General features: G+C 46.8%; 1 protein-coding gene across 1 annotated transcript; it reads right to left on the reverse strand.

The window, feature by feature from the left end:
• Positions 1-251: 251 nt before the first annotated feature.
• Positions 252-23,372, reverse strand: GDAP2 (ganglioside induced differentiation associated protein 2). The gene is made up of 14 exons (XM_009983688.2): positions 23,234-23,372; positions 22,792-23,038; positions 21,120-21,259; positions 18,256-18,409; positions 16,706-16,794; positions 14,030-14,106; positions 12,845-13,004; positions 11,038-11,188; positions 10,033-10,109; positions 8,605-8,681; positions 7,899-8,038; positions 7,256-7,310; positions 1,871-2,014; positions 252-990 (listed from the first exon to the last, which is right to left on the reverse strand). The coding sequence occupies exons 2-14, from the start codon at positions 22,965-22,967 to the stop codon at positions 943-945; spliced, it is 1,488 nt and encodes a 495-aa protein (XP_009981990.2). The 5' UTR covers positions 22,968-23,038; positions 23,234-23,372; the 3' UTR covers positions 252-942.
• Between the last annotated feature and the right edge of the window lie 367 nt (positions 23,373-23,739).

The following is a 23,739-nucleotide window of genomic DNA, read 5'->3' on the forward strand; positions in this document are numbered from 1 at the left end:
TGGCTGAGCTCTTACGTGTGTCATGTCTGTTAAACTCAGCGGGTGCCAGCACAACAGGAATATCAGCACACAGATATCTCTAAGAAACAGTCTCTGCCGCCAGAGGCTGGGGTTGGAGTCACCGTTTCCACCTCCTCTCCATACATACTCCAGGCAGATGGCATTCATATATCACCCAAACACATCTGGCCATGTCAAAGGAGAACATAAACAACTACAGTTGGAGAAAAGAAACCGCAAATTCTTTTCAATTTTATTCTTACTGGGAGGGCAGTGGCATCCTGACATGTCACATCATCCAGTGAAAACCGACAGGGACTATCGAGGCTCCTGGCTCACCGAGCATTTATGGTACTAAGTCTTGCAGAAATCTTGGCTTGGCTGTAGTGCTTTGTTCAGCCTGCAGACACGGCATTCCCAATTCCAGAAACTTTCGCTGGGTCAAGACCAAAGTAATCAGCACTAACAGAAAGGGAAAGTAACTAGACATGAAACACAAGAGACCATATGATGAGCAACGTGTCAGGCTGGTACTGCACGATATTTGCACAGACCAGTCAGAAATGAGTATTACAAACGGAGCTGGAAAATGGTAATGGTGGAAAACATGATCAAGAACTTTTGATGGATTTCCCAGAAAAGAGAAAGTCTGTTCAGAAATAAATGTAACAGCTTCAAAAAAACAACCAAACAAAACGCACCTAGTGACCTTTAAATCAACTTCTCCATTGGATAAATATATTTGAAATAGTTGTACAGTTCACAGTGGCGTAAAGTTCTCTGATTGCTTGAGTGCTTGAAAATATCTCATCAGTAAAAAAATACCAGAGCTGGGGGAGGAAAACCCTCTCTCTGAATTCTGTACATGGGCAAATGCACAGGTTTTGGCAGGCGTCAGGTCAATGGATCCATGGGAAACCAGCAGCACCGCAGGACTGCGGATCACAAGTCGGGGGACGGAGGATAAGAAGAATAGTAAGGCCCATTTTCCTGCAACGAGAACAGAAGGTGCAGTTGGACAAAATTCTTCTCCAGTGCACCCTGGAGAGGCAGAAACAAACAGGTACCCCTGGCTTCATCTTCCGCGAGTACAGCGACTGCCGCAATTCACCCAGGAGAGGACTGCTGGTTGTCAGGGAAAAACAGACCTTGGGTTTGCCTCTGTTTTCAGCAAAAAGTGTCAGTTAAAATTTTGCCAGAAAGCCCAAGCTGTGATGCCAGGAAGCCACAAATGCCAGCACAGCCAGTCACTCCAAACAAAGTTGCTTACACAGACACACAGCTCTGGCTGCTACTTTGTCGTTACAGCACGTCCTCTTTGGAATGATTTGGCCAACGCAAGGCAGATTCATCCCACCCTTTGGTTAGAGGCCTGGCATGGAGAAGGGACAACACAAAGGCAAGGAATCCACCTACAGTTCCATTTTCCCCCCCAGCTTTCCCCCTCCCACCCCTTCCTGCATGCTTGCTGATACACGGGACAGGGAAGATGAAACACTGAAAGCATTTCTTTTTGCCGTCGGTGTAAGGTGTGTAGCTGGTACATAACACCATTTTCATCTTGTCCACAGGCTGTTAGCATGTTCTGCTACAGCCCTTGGCCAAAGAAAGGCAGTCTGCCTCATTCACATAGGAGATTGCTCTATTGGGAAAGGATTGGCTTGCCTCTCAGCCAAGCCCCCTGCTTAGTCTGAGGAAGGAAAAAAAAAAAAATCATTCACAGAAGGACAACTAGATTCCCCAGGAACCATCCCTTTCTCCCCATTCTTAAGCTGTGGAAGTCAGCCCCTTTAAAGCTCATGCAGAGCAGAATGGGAGGAGCACAAGAACTGCACTTAAGAGCAAAGACTCGGCGCATGCGGTCACTTACCCTGGCATCGTACTCGAGGACGAACGGGGGGAGATCGATCTGCTCGGGGGGTATGGCTGTGAATAACTGCTGGAGGCTCTCCACATAGTGGATTTTGTCCTTTAGCCCTGAGACTGTAAAGGTTGTGAAAAACCATGCCGAGACCTGATAATAAACCCCAGCAAAACCAAATTAAGATGGTGCAGTTTCAAAACCTTCAAGTTCAACATGATACTCCCCAGTTAAACAGGCTCGAGTTAAGCTTGAAACACAAATATCATGGCAATAACAGAACAGGGTCAGGAAGCCCACATCACTGGCTGCTGGCAAACACGGTCTTGTGAGCTTTCGAGCCACTGCGTTCCGACTCCACGCTCACCCCTCCCCAACAGCTGCTTTAAGGCCCCTTTCTACTGCACAAGCCTGGCAGCTATTCTGCTGCTTGTTTTCAAAAGCCCTCTGGATACTGGCACATTTTCACCTCCAGTTTAGCCAGCTCAGAATATGATCTATTGGACTTTATATCAGATAGAAGCATTTTCAACACTTTGCCTTCAAGTTTACACAGAAAATGCAACTCCATGGAGAGAAAAAAGAGAGAATTCCAGCTGTTCAAAGGCCCTACTGATATCTCCTCTCTGCTTTGGGTTGGCTGAGTAAGTAAGCGTGTCCTTCTGTTTTACCAACACTTCTTATCAAAGCCATATCGGCTTATTCTACTAAATTTTACTTTAAGCACACACACCTCTGTCTCTTTTGGATACAAAGAGGATAAGGAATTTGTTTTGTGAAGCCCAGTAAGACACCATTGATATTTCCACAAGTTATTAAATACTCCTGTTTATATTGACTGCACAAGCTTTTAAAATAACCATCTCCAAAATTAAGCACTATATTACTTTCTGTTTATTTCTTATCCAGTTTTTTCCTAGCAGACTGAAGGGAAAGAAAAGAAACCTGTGAGAACAAGCAGTTACTGTTCTACATGTCACAAATGCTCATATTAGGGACCACTCACACAGAGTCACAGAATGGTTTGGGTTGGAAGGGACCTCAAAGATCATCCAGTTCCAACCCCCCTGCCGTGGGCAGGGACACCCTCCACTACACCAGGTTGCCCAAAGCCCCATCCAACCTGGCCTGGAACACTTCCAGGGATGGGGCAGCCACAGCTTCTCTGGGCAACCTGTGCCAGTGCCTCACCACCCGCAGTGTAAAAAATTTCTTCCTTACATCTAATCGAAATCTGCCCTCTTCCAGTTTAAAGCCATTGCGCCGTGTCCTGTCACTACATGCCCTTGTCCAAAGCCCCTCTCCAGCATTCCTGTAGCCCCTTCAGGTACTGGAAGGTCTCCCTGGAGCCTTCTCTTCTCCAGGCTGAACAGCCCCAACTCTCCCAGCCTGTCTCCATAGCAGAGGTGCTCCAGCCCTCGCATCATCTCTGTGGCCTCCTCTGGACCCGCTCCGACATGGCCCTGGGCAATAAGCTCTTGCTGACCTGGCCTGAGTGGGGAGGCTGGACCAGATGACCTCTGGATGCCCCTTCCAACCTCAGCCATTCTCTGATTCTGTTTGGTAGTTGTACTTTGACTGCAGTCAAAGAAAAGAAGCAACACCACAAGAAAAGCCTTGAGGAAAGCGAGAGTTTCAAATAAACTAAAACATTAGCTCCATAAAAACCATCTGCCTGAATATGACATTTAAAGAAAGAGTCAATACCTAAAAGCTCTCCTGGAATAACTGCGCTGCCTCCTCAAAACAGCGTATTTTCATGAGAAAGGAACAATGAAAAAGGGAAAAGGAGGCAAAGAGCAGGACAGAACATTTAAGATTGACTCCGTATTTTAAGAACAGAATTAGAGATTTACGTTAGCAGAAGGCAGGGAGACAGACTATGACTGGCACTCATTATTTACCATATTTTTCTAACAAGACCTCTTATGAGGGACACTGGATGGCAGCTTAGTGAGTGAAAAACACCCTCTCAAGCCTGCACCGAAGCAGCAGGTATTCCGAGGCGAATGACAATCATTAAACGTAACTGCTACGGAGGTTTGATGTATAAAAGCCTAATAGGGAATAATTTTGCAGCCATCACAAAAACTGATATTGGGAAAAGCAATTTTTCTTCTCCCTCCTCTCAGCATACAAGCCATTGCAGTGTGACACATCTTACCCAGTAACGCAGTAAAAAAGGGGAAGGGGCCAGAAATGTTTCTCAAGAATTTTTCTATTTTCTCCTTTCTCAATAATCAGAGGTTATAGAACAGTAACACAAGAACAGCCGTTTCCTTATCAGTAAGAGGACAAAGAACTTTAAACTAACGAATCCCTGTTAATGCACTGAGAGCAGAATAAGTTACACCAGAGCAGTCAAAATGTTAAAAATCTAGTTGTCCACTGAAATTTTGTTGTCCTGCAGTTCTGAATCCAAATAAGAGGCTACTTAAGTCACTCTGCCAAGCTAGAAAACCACGGAGTTAACGTAACAGATGTCTTTCCCTCAAAAAAACCCAGCACAACACAGGAAAGCGTGTCACTAATCTCTTCATTGGGTCATACCCCAAAGACAAGCTTCCTCCCAGTTGTAAGAAAATTTCCCAGATTGTAGTAGCTTGTGTAGAAAAAGCCGTAAGCGATTTTCAGCCACCTTTATACTGGCACCTGATCTCCAGAGAGCGCTGTTATGACTGCTACAGAAAACCAAGACAGAAATCGTTCACCATTCATGGAACGATTATGACAACTATGAACATCTAATCTGAGTATTCGGGTATGGTTCAGTTTTAAAACACTCTCCGTTTACAGCCAAGTTACTAAATTTACGAAAACAGAATTTCTCTGGGCGGGATTGTTTCAGATGCAGCCACCGACGCGTCACGCAGAGCACACCAAGCTCTACGAGCTTTGTTTGGAGAGGTCCCAGGAGAGGGGAGCCGGGAGGCTCCATGCAAAAACGCCCCGAAGAGCCCTTTATTTGTATATTTACTTGTATTGCAGCTACGGCAATAACAAGTGGAAGGACATTTTCACGCAGACGTACGAAGGAACCTGTGACCGATCAAGATGCCCTCGAAGTGCCAAGTCCTGCTGGTGCAGTGCCCCCACTGCAAGAGCCGCTGCCGTTACCTGCGATGCCGTTTCATCTCCGGAACGGTTCCGATGCAGCAGCACGAGAGCCGAGCCCTTCGCAGATGACGAGGATGCTCAGGGCACGAGCAAAGGCAGGATTCGCGTACAGAAACGCACGGTGCAGCAACACACCCTGCCTCAGTTCCTCTGCTTCAGGATACCTGCTGAGCCCCCTCCCTGCACGCTGCAAAGCAGATGTTCTAGAGAGCAATTCCCCTCGGAATACACGTCTAAACGACAGAATTTGTCACATCCAGAAACCAAAGACCCATCCCTGGCCCTGTGAAGCACTTGCAGAACTACACTTGTTTTCTAGGGGCACGTGAGTTTCCACGAGGCAGGAGGAAAAGCCTCTTGATCCCTTTTGGCCAGAAACGAGCAACGCGGCTCCAGCAGACAGCAAATCCACTCTGTCAGGATCCAACAGGCCGGGCAAACGGACCATTTACAGCAGAGATTTACAAGTGAGATCCAAGTCCAAGGATGATGGGTTTGGGAAGCTGCATGAATGCACGAGCCTTCCTCCTACATTTGAGACATGGGGTGTTTTCCACTGTTTCTAGGGAAGGAAGTCAAAGCTACAAGTAGGAAGATGAATGTGCCAAACGTTTTTGAAGAGATTTGTGGCTTCTGGGCGAGCAATATTCCACAGGGACAGCAGCCCTGTATTAGCCAAAAAAGGAGGGGAGAGAAAAAGAACCATTCCCTCTTAGCAGCCACCTTCTCCACCAAGACTTTCTGCTGCGTATTCCCCGTTGTGTTTCATAAGCTGATGGTCTCTGCAACAGCCCGCGGCAATCAATCCCACTTGCCTGTCAGTTAGAGAACAGGCTTGGCAGAAAGATGTGGACACACATCCTCTTCTGCCTCCAGCTGTGCTGCTAGAGTAGGATACAAAGCAATTCCATTCCCAGCAAGTTAGAGGGCTCCAGTTCTCTTCACCCTCCCTGCTTCCCAGCAACTATCTGCCTGCCCCATAGATCTACCGAGTTCCACTGCAGCTCCCAAAGGGACAGAGAACATGGCAATGGACTGGTGAACACAAGTTCTCATTCTCCAACAAAAAACCCCTCTTCTCAACCAAATAGAAACATATGGGAAGAGAGGAGGGAGACAGAGCACTGCTGGGAATTTAAAACACTACTACTTCCTAGCTGCAACTTTTCCACTCAATGTTGTGACCTCCTACACTTTCAGGAGCATCAGAGCTGGAAGCTCTAATTCTGGCACTCAGACCTCAGATCTTGTACCCTGTGGGAATAATCAATATCCTGACAGAAACGGGAAGGTATGCTGTTGGAAGCCTCAGTCTTGTCCACATAAAAACAAGGAAGCTCTAAGTCTCATGGCATCCCAGCTGTGCACATGCAAAGAACGAACTCTGGAAATTTAGGAAAGAAATTCTTGCGGAAGGTGTGCACATAGATGTTTTTTCCAGGCATATAATTTTCTCTAATTTGATCAATGTCAGCAAAAAGCAGAATAAACACAGAGGCTAATCTGATGTGAACATGGAAGATCACATTTCTAACTGTTTCAATAGGACAAACAACAATTCCGGGAAGGGCTGCTCCTCACACTTAGTCCATCTGAAGCACTCACACTGCTGCAATACGAGTAGTGCGTGTCGAGTACAGAAGGGAGCCAGCTCCATCTTCTGTTGTCCCACGCAGATTATAGCCAAAGAGAACATCTTATTGCTCCATGAGTTCAGTTTTCCACCTCCTCAAGGCTTAACAGGATTTTTCCGCGCTCCGTCACAAAGGCATTCTTCCCACCTTTCTTCACTACTCCACACTCTACAGTCCCGACTCGTCTCATTGCAGCTTGACACGGGGCAGCTCTTGGGTGATGTGCAGCACACGCCACGTCTCTTGTGGGGAAAGGAAAAGGTGGAACATCCAGGAAATGAACCACACAAAAAAATTCAAGGAATTTCTGGTCACGGTTCATCACCCTGACAACCCGACAGCAGGAAAAGTGAGAAAATGTTTCTCTTTGAAAGAAACAAGATGCAAAGCTTCCACCTCTGTGAAGAGCACACCCACGACAGGCACAGATGGCTCATCACATTGGGGTTTGGCGTATTACTGAGGCTGCGAGCCTACAGCCAGATTAAAGATGGGCACGAATTTCAAGTTCTGACCATGGATCCAGAAGATACTGCCTAAGTTTGGAAGTCTTCTATGTACCTCTGTGTTTCTCACACTACAGCTGCATGTGCTACTCTGCCAACACCCAAGATACACTTTCCTTTTGTCCTATTTACCTCACCTTTGAACGAAATGTTGGGTGGACAAAATACAGTGCCTTCAAGTTCCTCTTGTACCTGGTTTAGAGAAAGAAAAAAGTCTTTAGAAGTGACTTCTAATTAAGCTCACCTACACAACCCAACATAGATCACTGTAAAATTACATCACGGGCACTTAAGCAAAACGTCAGATCTAATATAAGGGCAGATAGCAGAAAAGTAACTGTAAAGGGGAAAAAAAAAAAAACATAAACACAAAAAGAAAAGCAGAATGATTATTTTTCAGGTAGGGACATCATAGCCTGCAGTCTTTGATGTGGACAAATTATGACTGTCAATTTTACCTACGCCTCTTCCCGCACAACTAGCGGCATACTTGTAAGAAAACCAGGCTCCAGAAGCTCCACCTCTGGATAGAGGCAGACAACACACCCAGTACACCCAAACAGCTCCAGAAGGGAGACTGCAGAGGACAGAACTTCCTGGTTTAATTGAAGGTTTTGAGGAGGAAACAAAACACACCTTCCTTCCTCTTGCCTTTGTTATTTAGCTAGGGCTTTGTCCCAGCAAAACTCTCACAAACGAAAGGGAAACCAGACACAAGGAACAACAAACAGCTGCATAGCACAGAGGAAGATCAGGAGTTCTTTTCCTACTGACACTCACTTGGCATCAACAACGTCGTAGAGTTTCTTCAAGAAATTAGAGTCTAGTTGATTGTAGTCATTCGTGAGCGTATGGAAGTAAACCAGGACATACTCCTTCACTGCAATATGATCCATGACGTGGATGAAATACAGAAGAGCCTGAGACAGAAAAAAATGGAATTTGTATTTGCAAAGGACTCTTTCACAGTTGCATAACATCTTAATACGCTTCCTTTAATTCATTCACAAATCAGAACTGCAAGGCTGGGTGGCATCATGTTTCAGCTACAAAAGCAAGGTGAATTTTCCAAGTCTTCCACCTGACTCTAATAACTTAGATGTGTCTTTTGTCTAGCTGACCTCACAGATGGAGATAAGTTCTTGCTGTTTCCATGAGAAAACAATTTGACTTCTTCCACTTCACTCTTCATGTCTTGGCAGTTATAGAAGCAGGGCATGTCCCTGTCTCTTTGAGAAGAGAGAGGAGCCCATGTTAGGCCAGTTTATCTAAATACAGTCTAGTTCCTCCGTTAAAACAAGCCACCTCAACACACAAAAATGTATCAAGCTTTGCATCTGCCTATAAAAACAGTTTCTATTTAATCTCTTTTCAGCCTACTACAGATAATGTTTCTAGTATTAACACTAATTACCCCTAAAATCAGACTCTTGCATCCTGAACATTCATATTCAACATACTCAACTCCAGTTTTACAAAGCCTTACCTTTTCCATGTCTATCAATGTTACAGGGATATTCCTTCCAACCACCACCATCACTGTGCGGCCACAGTTGTCTACACCTACAAAAGAAAGAGGAACATGTCTCAACTTCTCTTCAGTTACACCAGGTATCGAGTCGGTCCCTTTCAGATCAGGGAGAACCAGTCACAGCTCAGAATTTTTGCCACACGTCTGGTTTCCACCTTAACAACCAAGGAAATACGCTTGGAGTTACTGTTCTCTCTGTACCAGTAGCACCAGTAGCTATTCTCATCTAAAAAAGGGTGCACCGCATTCAAGAAACTTAAGATTTAAGGACTGCAATTTTATGTTGCTCTGTGTACTGCGCATTTACCTAAACCTCAAGTAATAACATGGTTTTTATTTAAGAAAACCCTTCACTTGCAGTTCTACCACCAAAGCAAACTTCTTGCCAGAAACCAAGCTCTGAGTTCCAGTGCACATTCTCAGAGCACGCCTTACGGACCACCTGCAGCCCAGACAGCCTTGCCTAAGGCGGACTAAAGAATTTAAACTTGCAGCTATTAAGCAGAAGGCATTGCACAGCCTTGGGATTTGCACAAAGATCAAGGTGTCTATCTGGATTTCCCAAAGGCCAAAGATACCCAAGTGCTGAACAGACTTGCTGTGCAGAAACACAGCCATGCTTTCGAGAGCCTGACTACCTGCCTCTTTCTTCCTGTCATGGCGCAAAGCAGCAGAAAGGCACTGGGACTACAGCAAGTTTTTACATCCAGATACGATGCTGCCTAAAGAGCAGGAGTGAACTGAAGAGTATGGGTTCCTCATCTCTGCCTCCCAGGCTGCAAGGACCTCACCGCTATCTTCTCCTACTCAACCCTCCCCAATCTCCCCATCTACTGAACTCAAGGCTGGAAGATGTGCTGCCCACAGCACTCAGCCTTTAGCACTAGGAGACACACACAGAGGAGAGGAACACACATCTAACCAGGGGGAACCAAAGCGAGCCATTTTGTCCAGGAAAGCTGTATTAAAAGTTGCTTTAGTAGCTGCTTATTCTCTACGCTGCTCACCTGAAAGGAACGTTCATTTCTTTGTAATGAAAGGGTGGAGATAACTCAGACCAAAAGAAGCAGCATCTCATACAGAGCACCTTAGGCACTGCCTTAATCTAACATTACTGACTTGCATCTAAAGCTACAGATACTTCAGGATACACATGTACCCTCAGATCATTAAAGCAGAGCAGTTTGGGAGTTTACCACTCACACTTCCGAAGCCAATCAAGAGAGAATTCCTGCTTTACTGCAGAGATGTCGCTTAGTTCTTGGGCAGGCTTCCAGCTTAAAATGACTTATTGTATACTCAAGTCAAAAGAAAATATTATATTTTTATTTTGTATTTTCACTTTCAGACAATATACATCAGTCATTGGTACCTGGAACTTACCTGTCTGGTACAAGGCTTTAAGAGAAGCAATATCAGAGAGGTCTTCAGCTCTCGCCTGACACAGCCAGCGATTGTAACTAGAAAGCGAAAAACATCTGGTCAGATCTAATCCCGCTTTGGATTAGCATTAGAAGCCTGAAGAGGCATATGGAGCAACTATCAAGTTGTTAAAAGAAAGAAGAGGGGAGGGGGGGGGGGGGGGGGGGGGGGGGGGGTGGAGAAAAAAAGGAAAAAAAAAAAGATCTGAGTGTCTTAGTTACATGTCTAGTGATTTTCACTAACACCATGAACATGCTCCAACTAGTAACTATAGTGGCATTGCAGTTGGGCTGAAAAGATCTCAAGAGTTTCTTCCATTTAAATACCTCAGTGTAAGTGTTAAAAAAATAGGGAAAAAAATTCTTAAAAAAGTCCAGAAGTCAAACACCACTATGCAGCAACCAGTGTCATGTAGGCATTTTTTTCCCCTTTGAATGGTGAACAACTTAGTGCCTCCTGAGACACAACAAGCCAAGCATCATGACTCAAGGGGACTCCAGCATGGAACGGGCTTCTTTAAAAAGTACTCAAGCCCATTAGGGTTAGTGGGGTGGAGAGGAGAGGAAAAAAGCCTCAGCATTCATTTAGTTATCTTTCTGTTGTGAAAGACAACAGAAAAATGTTTTGCCACCTTCCCAGAGCCTCAGGAGCAAGTGGTGGTATTGGAAGTGGGTGACCCCACCACAAAAAGTGGTGACAAAGTAGTGACATCTTGTGGCAAAGAGTCAGGCAGCTGGTGGGATGCACTGGGCATGCCAGGGGGTCGGTCACTAGCTTCCCTTTCCCTCCTGGGGTATTCCCTTCTCCCTTCAGCCCCACGAGGCTACGCAGCGACCCGGGCTGACACCAGGCTTTATCTGCATTTCCTTGCCAGAAGATTGGGCTTATACAGATACCAAAACCATCACAAGGGCTGGCCCCTGAGCAGCTAACACCGAACATTCACACGGACAAGGAAATTCTCACTTCCTCTGATGCTGTTTTTGCAGGGCTGCCTCTGACAACTGTCCCTGAAGGATGAGGCGTCTCTGTTTATCAACATCTCCCTCCATGCGGGCAAAGGCATGGGAGCCAATGAAGGACAGATCTGCCTCCAGACCCTCTTCATCTGAAGCATCTGCAGGAGAAACAGAGGCAGTGTAAAACGTTCACGCTGCGTACAAGACAGTGACACACCACACAGGTACTACACACCTCAGTCAACCAAGCCAGTCGTCACGCCACCACCACGTACCACGGCGCGGCTCCGACACGTCGCCAGGACCACTGACAGTTTAGGGCATGCGACTGATAACTACAGACTCCCTTCAAGTGTTGGGTTTCCCTAGAAACTTAACTGGGCAAGCCCTGGTCATCAGCTTGTAACAAAGGGGCAACGGTTAACTCTCAGAAAATAAAGTCTGCAGAGAGAGACTTGGCCTTTACAGTTGTTCTACTTGTCACAAGTGGAAAAATAAGTGTGCAGAAAGAGAGATGCTGCAGCTTTACCCAGTTTAGAAGCTGTTCTGCAGAAAGGACTCACCTCTTGTATCACTGACACTGCCTGAACGGAGGCTGTGCAGCTGTAGAGCTGGTGCTGAGTCTGAATTAGTTTGCAGCACTGTTTACACCGTGACGGTGCCCCGAAGCACAGGCTCGCTTGCTGCTGACAACACCAGAATGCTCCACTGAACTCGATGCCATCACAGAACATCGCTAAGGCTTCTGGTACCACCACCCTGAGCAATCTGGACGAGAACTGAGCTTCCTGGTTCTAGTGTGACATGTTAGAGTAGCAAGGGGACCGAAGTGCAGGATTCCGCTGCGCTCACTCGCTCCTATACAGGAAGCCAGGAATTCCACAAATTATCAGCTACTGGTTGAATGTCTCTCACTGGTCTGCCTCAGCTGCAAGTATCACCCAACCAGCAGTCTGGACAGAGGGAGAGGAAGGACTGGAGTCTGATCAGCAGGAGTAGGTACCTCAGGTATCAAACCATGAAGAGGAAAGTTCAGTGTCCATGTCCTCGTCGCGCATTCAGCCTTATCCCAACCGGCCATGCAACACTAGAAAAACCTTCGAGAGCCATTCCCAGTTCCCTGCTTTGGATGGCTTAAGGCTTCCTCTGAAGAAGGGCAGAACTTTCACAGCACTGCTTAATAAATAAGGTAGAACGTGCTGGCTGTGCCCATTTATATATTAAACTGTTTTGCTACAGGTATCTCAAGCCCTCAACCCTGACACCTCAGCACTCTCCTTACAGACAGACTTGTTTTCACTGGGCCCTGACAGCCATTTCCCAAGCACTGATCTCTGGGCTGATCTACTTCCTCTGTCTTTTAGGGAGTTTCTGCTCGTTTTCCCTGGCCATGTACTAGCTTGAGGCACACGCTGTAGCAAGAGGATAATTTGAGACATTTTGCTAACATATTAGCCAGACCATTAACAGCAATGGTCTTTTTCAGTTGGAGGCTGCACAAGATTCTGCAAAAATTGCCTGCAAAGTTCCTCATCACCTTGGGAGAACACTTGCAAAGGGAATGAACCACCTCGCCTCTCCCTCCAGGAAAGAGGCACGACAACGGTTCTACCGCGTCCTCCAACAACACCGCTCTCCGCAGAAAGCGGAACGCACTGCTGTGGAACACATGAGGCCAACCAGGCAGATGGATACCACCACAGCCTGCCTCGGACGAGGTGGGAAGACATCTCTTTGCTTCCCACGTGCCTTTTCTGTTTTTCCTTTGGCTTTCACACAGAGGTACTTATTCCAAGGTGCAGCTAAAAACTCACCATCAGGAACACCTGGCTTTTCCGTAATCCTGATCTGCCGCTCCGGTACTACCGGCTCCCCTTCCGCATTGCCAATATCTGCAGGGAGGTAAGGCAAGGATTGTAGCTCTTCTTCCAAGGATCTTGGAAAATACAGAGGCAGCAACTTCTGGTAAGCGGCCTACAAATAAGAAACACGCGTGAAGGTCTGTCACGCATCCTTGCTCTTCAGTTGAGTGACACCTGCCTTTGTAGCTGGGACCTGCTCAGAGCTTTGGAGGCCAAGTATCGCTTCCCTCAGCAGCTTATTTTGGGCTGCTACCTGGCCACGAAGGCAGGTAACCTTGATAAAGGTTAACTTTTACTTTTTGCCATGCTGGCAAATGACTTTGAGAGGACTCTGCATGAACTCGGGCACATTGCAGATAGTTCAGCTTTGTAACGAAGTGACAAAATGCACGGACGAGACTGCAGCGAGAGCTGCTTATATTAAAAGGCATCACTACACGGATCACCTTTACTGATCTGACTGGGAAAAAATAAAAAGCAACAACCAAGAGAAACCCTCCCCACACAGAGGAAAACAGTGAAAAACCTCTACTGAACATTTTAATACTTCATGTGCTCTCTCCAGCTGCTCAGCAGTTTTAGAACCCTCAGCCAACGCCACGGAACCTGAACACAGTGTGGGTGTTCTGCCCAGGAACTGCCATCAGCACGTCTGGTTCAGGAGCAGAGTCAATATTCCGTCTGAACACAGGTCGTTAAACAGCAAGGCTGTTATTGCAGCAGTTTCAGATGCCTGCAGGTGACCCCTGGGCACGCTAACCCAGCCTTTTTAAAGCACGAGGGACCCAGCATTCTGTAAGGAGGAAACTTTGTAGGAGGAGTTTCCCCTCTGGCTGGCAGGCACCATCCAGCACAACCACATGCTATCAGCTCCAGTACTGGCACCTGTTCATGGCTCAGGATCATAGAAGCCAGAAGCAGAAAGATTCTGAGCACGTCCACAGTGCCTGCTAAGAGCATAAACAGTACTGGAAAGATGCTATGCTGGTAGGAGACGGATGCTGTGGAACCAAAAGTCTCTGCGAAACAAGACAAAGGGGCAATCTGAATCCAGCTCTACAATGCACACGTTACTACTGCTGCAGAGAAGATCACACAAGCCCATGAATTTTGGTGGAACAAACATCAAGGAGATACCTCTTCAAGGTCAGAGACTGCAAACACCACCTTCTCCAGAGTCTCTCCATGAATCTCCAGGAACCTTCTAACCGTGCCTGCAAGGAAGATTACGTGTCATTAGCAAAACAGGAAGAGAAATTTACACACATGACTACAAGTGAGGAAGTCAAGAGAGTGCAGAACAGAATCACAGAATGGTTTGGGTCTCACGAGAACCCAGTAGAGGGGCAGAACCCCTCCCTCGCTCTGCTGCCCACGCTGCTTTGGATGCAGCCCAGGACACGGTTGGCTTTCTGGGCTGCCAGCGCACGGTGCCGGCTCATGTTGAGCTTCTCATCGACCAACACCCCCAAGTCCTTCTCCTCAGGGCTGCTCTCCATCCATTCTCCACCATTCTCCAGGAGACACATCTTCCTCCTCACACAAAACAGCTCCACGGGCTGTATGCAAACATGGATTATGTGGTAGTTTAACACACCAAATGAGTTGTTTCCCGTATTGGAAGTTCTAGCTCCACTCTCTCCTGCTTCTCGCTTTAGAGATGGATACAAAAAGAGTAAAGCTCTCTCTCCTCTATTTTAGCTTACTGGGTATTCCTCAGCCTGTGCAATGTGATTCTATGGCCCTGCAAAATCAAGCCAAATCCTTCCTGTGTGAATTGCCAAAACCAGATATTCCTAGAACAAGTCATTATGCCCTAAGTTACCAGGAAAGCAAGATAAGCAAGCCAAAGCAGAAGTTGGTACGAGACAGAGTCAGCCACACAAAACCTCTGGGGTCAGCTATGCCAAAGAGCCATATAAAAATTGTATTTGTAGATCACGAGATACTCTATTACTCTTTCCGGACTCCCCCAAAGCTTTAGCATAATCCAGGGACACCGTCAAGTTCTTACACATTTGCAGCTAAGGGGGGGGGAAAAAAAAAAGTGTTTTGTAACCCAGCTCCCAGACACGTCCTTGTACAGAGGAAGTCCCTGAGCTGCAATAATCTTGACCCATGCCAGGACTCTCAAGTGCTTTCCTATCAGACTGCCAGGAGAGAAAGTGTCCAAACAAACAGGCGGGTCTAGCAGTATTTTATCCAGCAGCATACAGCCCTACAGAGGCAACAGAAGAGAGCCCTGAAGGAAAGAAGTCTGCTCTGCAGAGAACACATTGGCAAGAGTTCTTCAAGAGACAGCAGTTCAGAGGGGGAAAAAAAAAAAAAAGCTATTTTCAAATCCTTTCTGTACAGAAACTCATGTGTAATTGGGTTGACCTGCAACGTTACTTCACAGGACAAATGCAGCTGTGTGGTTCCACAGCAAACAGTTTTCTGAGCCTGTGTGAGCAGATGTTTTCAGATGTCTCACTCGACAGGCAGACAGCAGAGAAAATAATGGACAAATCTGCTTCTCCAGGGTGAGCACCTCTGCTAAGCAGAGGGTAAGAACGATTTCTACTGTCAGCTTGCACAGCCAGAGGGAAACTTCCTCCTTCCAGCTGCAGCAACTCTCCCGTTGTGCAGCAGTACCACGCAGGAAGGCCCAGGGACTGGGTGGTGGAAAGCAGACAGGAGCAGGCCAATAGAAATGAAAGTCAAGAGAAAAGGTTCAAGTAAGAACCAGGTAAGTATATATTATTCTTCCCTGAGCACTTAAGTAATAAAGTATTTTTATCCTAGGAACTTTTTGGATTTGTTTTTAGTAGCCTCATTTTTTTTCTTTAATAGAGTTTCCTCTTGAAACCAAGCAAGTTTGAAAACTTTTAGCATCTATGATGCTTTTTGGTCAGAAGTTCCACAAAACAAATAATGTAGGCACAAAGAACTATTTCCCCTTGTTTGCTCTGAATCTGATTCATACGAACATTGTCTGAAGGGTCTTACTTTGGGAGACAACGAACAGCTGGTTCCTCTCCACCCTTCCCACACCACTCATGAGTTTATGGACACCTGTCACGCTCCCTTCGAGTTCCTTGTATTCCAGTCTGAAGAAGACTTCAGCTTACTTTGCTATTTCTTGCCTTTCCCTATTCCTGGTGACCTCCTCAGCTTCTAGTTCTACTGCTTTCTTTTTGGATGTGCAGCTCTAAAGGGTGGACAAGGCACAGATTTATGTAACGTTCTTCATTTTGTCGCGTGCTCCTTCGCTTTCTGTTTTGAGCTCCAGTGAGCTGTCACTTTCCTGGCACTATTGAAACAGCAATATTTTGCTCCCTAGGATTAGCCCACCGTTTTACATGCGAAGGCAGAAGCACACAGGGGTGGGTCAGTGGCAGAAGAATATCACTTTACGTTTTGATACGCTGATGACACTAAAATGACAAACGAAATTTGCTCTGTTGCTTGAGGTCCATCTACAGCTATTCACAGCGAGGCCTCATCTTTGCTATTCTGAACCATTTTCTGGTACCAGCAGACACTCTCAACTCACTTTTCCGCATCTTTTCCAGGTTATTAATGAATATATTGAAGACTGCAAATTCCAGTACAGATTCACACAGATCTTTACTGACAACCTCTCAGCAGAAAAAGCTTCATTTGTTTTTATCCTCCATTTCCTGATCAACCATGAAAGGTCTTACCTTTTTACAGCCTCTAACGAACTACAGCCCCTGAAAAAAGGTTCCCCCGTATCAGCAGCAGCCTGTCAGAGGTAAGTGACGTGCTGCATCCTGCCATCCAGTTCACATCACTCGCCAGCAAACTTACGCAGTGCTATGTGGGTTGCATCCTCCAAGGGGTAGCATCTTTTCAGAGAGTTAATGACACAAAATCCTACAGAGCACATTGCCTGTTCCCTGAAATCCAGAAAGAAACAAATAAAGAGACGGTCAGATGAGAGCAAATGTCTGTCAGTAAAGCAGATAACACCAGGACTTTTTTTCCTGCCTCTATGCTGCAGCAACCCTCTTTCAGGTCTTTGCAGAAGGATTCTTTCCTGGCAAGATACATACATGCCCCTGTTAGGCAGAGAAGGAGGGAACCATTAATGACTCCACACTGTCTCCTCTTGTGTTTGTTCTCAGATTTCTCCTCCTATCTCAGCTACATTGTTCCTGCAGTTTCTCATGTCCTGAATGAAGTAGTTCTTCCCTCAAGCTCCCTGAAATCCTTTCCAAAACATTTTCCTTCCTGTGTAGGATTGACAGTGAGGAAAACGAGGGGAAAAGACGGCGCTCTTTACTGCAAACGTTCTCCTGTTCCTCCACCTGACCCATCACTTGTTTTGTCAGAGGTGTGGACACAGACCAAGGTGGCTTACTCAAGCCCAGGTACAGTTAGACAATCATTGGCATGGAGCGAAACATACTTTAAGATCAGGAAGATGCTTCCAGTAGAAAGGCACATTTTTAGAGGAGTAAAGCAGAGGTGTTGCAAACAGTCACCAGAGGAACATGAGCAAGCTCAGAGTTGGCAGACAATTTCACAAGCATCAAAAGTTACTCTAGAGAACAGATTGACTGAAAGGCACTCAGAATTCAGTAAGCAGAATTATGAGACTTTTTAAATTGTTTCTAAAATGTTTCTTGTTAACTTCTGAGGCAGAAAAAAACCTGGTGCCTACTAGAAACCTTAGCTGTAATCTTGATTGTGAAAGAGTTACTATTGCATTGCAGCACACGGTCCAGACTTGGAAGAATTGGTTAGTGTATTTCCTGACACTGCTCGTTTAGGTATTTTTTGTGACTGCTACGATTAAAACAGCCATCACAGGAGAAAACCAGCATGTAGGAAAAACACAGAAAAACAGAAAGCAGAAAGATCAAAACACCTGTTAGCTAAGAGAAAGTAGAAAATACCACAGATGAAAGAGGTAAAACTACAAACTCATCTGCAGCAACTGTGGGTTTAGAAACAACCTCCCGCCCTGACTCAGAGCTTTAGGTGGCCGTCGTACGAACGCAGAAGGGCCAAAAGCCAGAGCTGACAGCGCCGCAGATCTGCCTGCGGGTCCGTCTGCGCGAGGCGGCTGCTTGAGTCAGCTCACCTACGGCGTTGTGCAGCACGGAGCCCGCTGCAGCTGCCAGTGCTGCTGCTCCTCAGCACTGACAGTGCTTCAGGCCTGGAACCCGCTCAGATCTCTCTGCACATCGTCTACACCGCAGCACAGATAACAAGAGACAAAGCATCCCACGGAGCCATTACCGTTCTCACGCTCTTCACCAAACTCAGAGCGCATGAGAAGATACTCAGAGCCACCGGGCCCGTGCGTGGACTGACTGTGGGGACAACCCCTCACGTGGCGGCGGTGTACGTACTTGGCGAGCTGCAGAACGTTGCGGTAACAGCTGTACAGGGAGCTCTCGGCCGCGGTGCGATACCGGCTTTTGTATTTGGGTCCCACCGTGTGAATGATGAAACGCGCGGCCAGGTTAAACCCCTTGGTGAGTTTAGCCTCGCCTGTCCTGCACCCTGAAAAAACAACGCAAGGATAAACACCAACGTCGCGGCGAGAAAGCCAGAAGTATTCAAGCCCTTGACCTCCTCCAGTCAGACAACTCTACTCGTGCACGAGCTCAGTGTTTTAGCATTCTACCTTTAACATTTGGTGTCTATGTCATAACAGCTGCTGAGGATCCCTTAGTCGGGTTGAAGAGGTGACAGCTGTGCTCATTCCTCTCAATTTTAAAGCCCTGCATCCAAGAACACCCCGGAAATTGCTAGAAATGCTGTGTTAACTGTAGTGCTTCCTAGGCTACATACAGAACCAAAGGGAGAAATGAATTAACAATGTGCAGAGAACTGATGCACAAACATGCTTTATAACCAGTCGTAGAGTTCTGCCAAATTTAACTCGTTTGAGGAGATTGCTTTTTGGATAAAGGTCTTCTTAATCAAACCCACCAGTTGTTGGCAATGCTATTAAAAATGAGCAGATCAAACATTTGTTTCATCTGTGCTCCCAGAACAAAGCAGCTCTCTGTGCTTTGCAAGCTTCTTCGTGCCCACAAGGCAGAAGTAGGATTCTCATGGAGATCACACTTCCTCGACAGACCGGGTACCTAGTCTCAAGGCAAGGAAGTTCAGCCAACACACTGAACTGTTCTGCTTACAACGCCCTCCAGTTACAAACTCCGGGATCGTTTACTCCACGCCAGCATACTTTACATCTTCACCTCTTCTCGGTTTTGACTGCTCTTTGGCTATCCCTGCAGGTTACTCAGGCTTCATTCCTGCAGTTTTTTCCAAGGGAAATCAGTTTGCCAGAACCCTTGATGACACCCACAGACCTCGCCATTTCCTTCAGTTTGCCAATGCATTTCAGATAACGACAAGCCCGAGATCAGCTACTGTGTTTGAAATCTGCTTTTAATTCGGCACCTGGAAGAAAAGTCTAACTCTCCCCGTGGTCACCCAAACCTAGTCTGCTCCAGCTCTGGACAGCTGAGGAAGTGCTTCTCGTCTTTCTCCTTCCCTACCCTCAAAGACAAGCATTTTCCACCTTCTTCCTTCTGCTCGTACAGCTGCACTTCAGCTTTCTGATCCAGCTGAAAACTAGTATTTTCCCTGGATTAGCTTTAGCCTGATCTTACAGGTTGCTAGTGCCCACAAAAAGAAACGAGACGTGACCAGGCGGCCGCGGGCACCCTTCTGGCAGCAGCACTGCACAGCCTGGCTTAAATCAATCACGAAGCTGCCCACTGAACAGGAGCACTCATCCCTCCCGCCCCACTCTGCTCCTCAAGGTGCTCAGGCAGGTATCAGCATGCATGAACGTGTATGTTATGGCAAGAGACAACTCCAGGCTGACAACATTTCACACTAAAACTTAAACAGCAACACCATGTTGCTTTTAAGCCAACATCTTGTAGAGTTTTTGATCCAATAAATCACATCATTAGCTTCTATAAGACCTCCACCTTGTTTCTTCCGAGTTGATCAGAAGGAACGTAACAGCATACTAAAACTAAGCATCCCTTTGTGAATCACTGCACCTCCTCTGGGACACCTCAGCTCAGGAGAGCAACTAAGTAAGCACAATATGGAACATGCAGTAGCTAGAACTGAAACAGTATGTCAGATATCAAGTCACTATTCTTCCTCCATGGTCCAGCCAAGTCACACAACTTGAAAAGAGCAAGCAAAGGCCTGTAGGAAAAACTGTCTTGTTTTTCTGAGGGATAGTTGTGAATTCAGTAGAGAAACTAATACATTCAGACAAGCAGAGGTAGCATCAGTAATCTTTGACTACACGTACATCACACTGAGTACTTTCCAAATGCTTTCTGCCTGGAGATCGCTACAAAACTTCTAAAACTAAAATAAGCAGCAAGCATTACTCCTAGTTGAAGATACAGGGTGAGGGGAGCTAGTAGAGTGAGCTGCACAAGGTCAAGGTCTGTGGCAAAGCTGGGAACAAAGTCAAGATCTTATTCATTATCTAATGCGATTTCAAACACAGAACAGCTTCTCTCCAAGTTTAAAATTGAAAGTCTGAATCCTCCATGTAAAGTGTGCAGTGGAGAAGTCTCACTGGAGTTGGAAAACTACTACGCACTGCTGTGACAGAAGGTCTTTATCAAACTGCAACAAGAACACGTTGGTCTTGTAACTTTACTAGAAAGTAATTTGTTGTGCAGAAGAGACAAATGAACTGAAAAATTTCAGCAGTCACTAAGACTTGATTTTGACACGCAGTGGTTTATCATTCCATTATTGACATACTTTCCTGAAAGACTGTGTGTGTATTAATATCCTGAAAGATGACACACAGTACCTCAGAATCCACTTAATTTCTGCACTGGTGAGCTTCAGTTCCTGTCCTCCACAGCGTACACACACTGAACAGGATGGGAGCAGGATCCCAAGATGTACAAGGCTGGTCCCTTGAGGAAAAACTCCGATAAGCGAACCGCTCCGAAGTGGCTTCAGATAACAACGGGAATTCTTGTATCACAAGGTAAGGGCTCAGCACCTCGAATACCTGCCACGGATTCAGCACTCTAACGTGAGCAGCAAAAAGCGATCTGGCACGTTTACTCCATTTATCTCACACTAACACCACACTGCAGGCAGGGAAAACAAGCTGTACTTGGATTTTAGTTTATGCCCAAATCCTGCTGCTTTGTACTATGCGAGGACAGCAGATTTCAACAAGATAAAGCCATCTCCAGCCACTTACCTTTGAGCTTCTGGAGTTCGTCCCGCAGATCAGGCCCAGCGTGCATGAATATACTTTCAGATACTGGATTCTTATCAGTGAGGGACTCATTACTGGTATTTACTATGGCTGTGCAGTTCAGTAATGCTACATCTCCTTTCCTGAGGAAACAAGGAAACAGTTTATTGCAGGCTAAATATAAGAGTAAGCAGGATATTCTCAAAGAAGTGCTGACAAGCAAGGAAACGCCAAGTTAAAGGAAAAGCATTACCAGTACTCTGGTGCCTACAGAGCATAGCGTTCCCTGACGTGCTCACCATGCAGGATCATCCTTTGCCTCTAGCTAAGGAAGAGGGATCGCATGCAGCCCGTTATTTCCCTAAAAACTCCCAGCCTCAGCAGCAACTCAGCGATGCTGTAGAAAAGGTGCTGTAGGTGGATGCAGGGACGTTCAACAGCAGAAGGTGCGCAGCGGACAGAGCGCAGCGTGTGCCAAAACAACACGTGTTCTCTCGTGGGGATAAGAGGGCAGTCCTTGTGGTGTATTACTTTTAAAACTACAACGTTTTTTCCCCAATGTGCTTTCTTGGGTCTGCATACACACTCTTCAGGGCACCTCACTCCTGCTGCTCCTCCTCAGACCACTGAGGATCGAGAGCGACCCTGCAGCCAGACAAGTTGTCATTGCTTTTGTTCCAGAATTGTGAGCCTGCAATTTGATCGTGTTCATTCCGCTGCTCAGGGATCAGACAGGCAGAAGACAAACAATGCAGGGACACAACAGACAATGTGGCAGCGCAGCCCTGACCTGCTTTTTGCCACAGCAGCAGCCATTAGAGATCAAAGAGCACAGGAAGGGAAATAAAGATTCCCACGCGCAGGGAGAAATTCAAATAACAGTTGTAATCACCCACATTTATTGCACCCAAGCTCAAGTTGTAAGAGATGTTTAACCTTTTACTTTTCTCTTTCCTTAATCAGGTTCAGGAAATCCATGAACAGTCCCATTTCCTGCATGTATTAACCAGAATGAGGTTCAGGCTGATCCCTGAATCTGCATCCCTGAGAAATCCTTCTCTCTTCACATTGATTAACAAAGAGTTACTCATCTAGAGAGCATGTTCGAGTATCTGAGTTACAGGAGAGAAAAACTGATGGAGTGAGTTCAGCTCAGCACACTGTACTTCATCAGTAGATTTGGCAGAAAACCATGGAGACAGAACACGGAACGGAGAGGGAGGAGAGAAGGAAAAAGAAGTAGCCCAAAGCAAGCCACGAGAGCCACATGAAGGAAAAACACTGGCCTAAAACAGAAAAGGGAAAGTAGACTAAAGCCAGCAAAGAACGAAAAAAGCTAGGAGACAGCAAGTATGTTTTTAAAAAATTAAAAATTTGTATTGAAGTACCCAATTAGGTTTTGATAATAAGCATACAGTATGACAGAAGTGCTCGAGTCTGCTCCATCAAGCAATGCTTATGGATCTGCAATTTATAACCTATGGTGGAGCAAAATCTCAAGACTTGCAGGTTTACAGCGAACAAACCAATTATTTTCTTCCCAGATGGGTAATGTTTGATTTAAGAAAAGGGAGTTTAAAGGCTTTGTTCTCCAGGAGATCACTACACGAGGCAACCAGACCCTGCGGTGAACGGAGACGCGATGCCAAACACACCAGAGCCACACGGAACTTACCATAAGACTATTTTTGCATTGATGTCTTTCCTGTATGGAAAAGGTGATCGCACATCAACTCGAGCTTTTTCGACAGGATTTTGGCGAAAGCCCAGCTGCTTATCCTCATAGGCATCAGTCCAGCCTGGCAGACTGTCAACGTCCACAAACTGGGAAGGAGCACCCAAGGGATCCATGGAATGGAAACAACAACGACTTTGCTCTGCTAACTTGTCACACTCCAATTCTCACTGGAGTCTTCCAGGAGCTTTAAAGGGAGAAAAATCAAACCAGGTCACCAGCTGTTCACTACAGGAATCACCACGCAGCCAGACCTTTCAGGAGACTGCACGGCAGCTGGCAGAAAACAGGAAAACAGCTTTCCGACTCAACCGCTCCCGCTTTCTGTTTGCCATCCGCATGCAGGAAGGCAAGGGAAAGGAACGCTCGCAGCAAGATGAACCTTTTGCAAAATGAAAACGCCTTCTATTAAATCGGTCCCACTGACTCGTGATCTTGCGTTTTGAAAACGTTGAACGCAGGTTGCTGCACCCGCACCGGTGATTTAACCCTTTCGCAGGTTCGCACCCACCAACAGTTCCGAAAAGGCAGCACCCACCGCCAGCCCAGCCGCCAGCCCGGAGCACACGCGTCGGCTGGGGCTCCTCGTCCCCCCGCACCCGGCCCGGCGGCTCCCGGCACGGGCGCGAACAGCCCCGGGAAGGGCGAAACGGGACTGCTGCCGACGGACAAGCGGTGAGAGCGTCAGACGGGCTCGGCCCGAAGGCTCACCGACACCGGGGGCTTCCCTCCGGTGCGCAGCCAGACCCGGGCCCGTTAAGCGGGGACAGAGGAGGGGCGCGCGGAGCTGCTCCCGGTGCCCCCGCCCGTACGTGCCGCCCGCGGGGCTCCTGCGGCACAGACGGCCGCTGCGGGGACGGGGCTGGGGACGCGGGACGGGGCGCTGCG

The sequence above is a fragment of the Tauraco erythrolophus genome, chromosome 1, assembly GCF_009769465.1.
Source record: "Tauraco erythrolophus isolate bTauEry1 chromosome 1, bTauEry1.pri, whole genome shotgun sequence".
Taxonomy (NCBI): Eukaryota; Metazoa; Chordata; class Aves; order Musophagiformes; family Musophagidae; genus Tauraco; species Tauraco erythrolophus.

Coding starts and splice junctions, on each gene's coding strand:
- GDAP2 (XM_009983688.2), bottom strand. CDS start 22,967: ATGGATCCCTTGGGTGCTCCTTCCCAGTTTGTGGACGTTGACAGTCTG. Junction 8,682..10,032: donor TAAAGCCTTGTACCAGACAG/GTAAGTTCCAGG, acceptor TTTCTTTTGTAG/GTGTAGACAACTGTGGCCGC. Junction 8,039..8,604: donor CATTGATAGACATGGAAAAG/GTAAGGCTTTGT, acceptor TTTCTGTCTCAG/GCTCTTCTGTATTTCATCCA.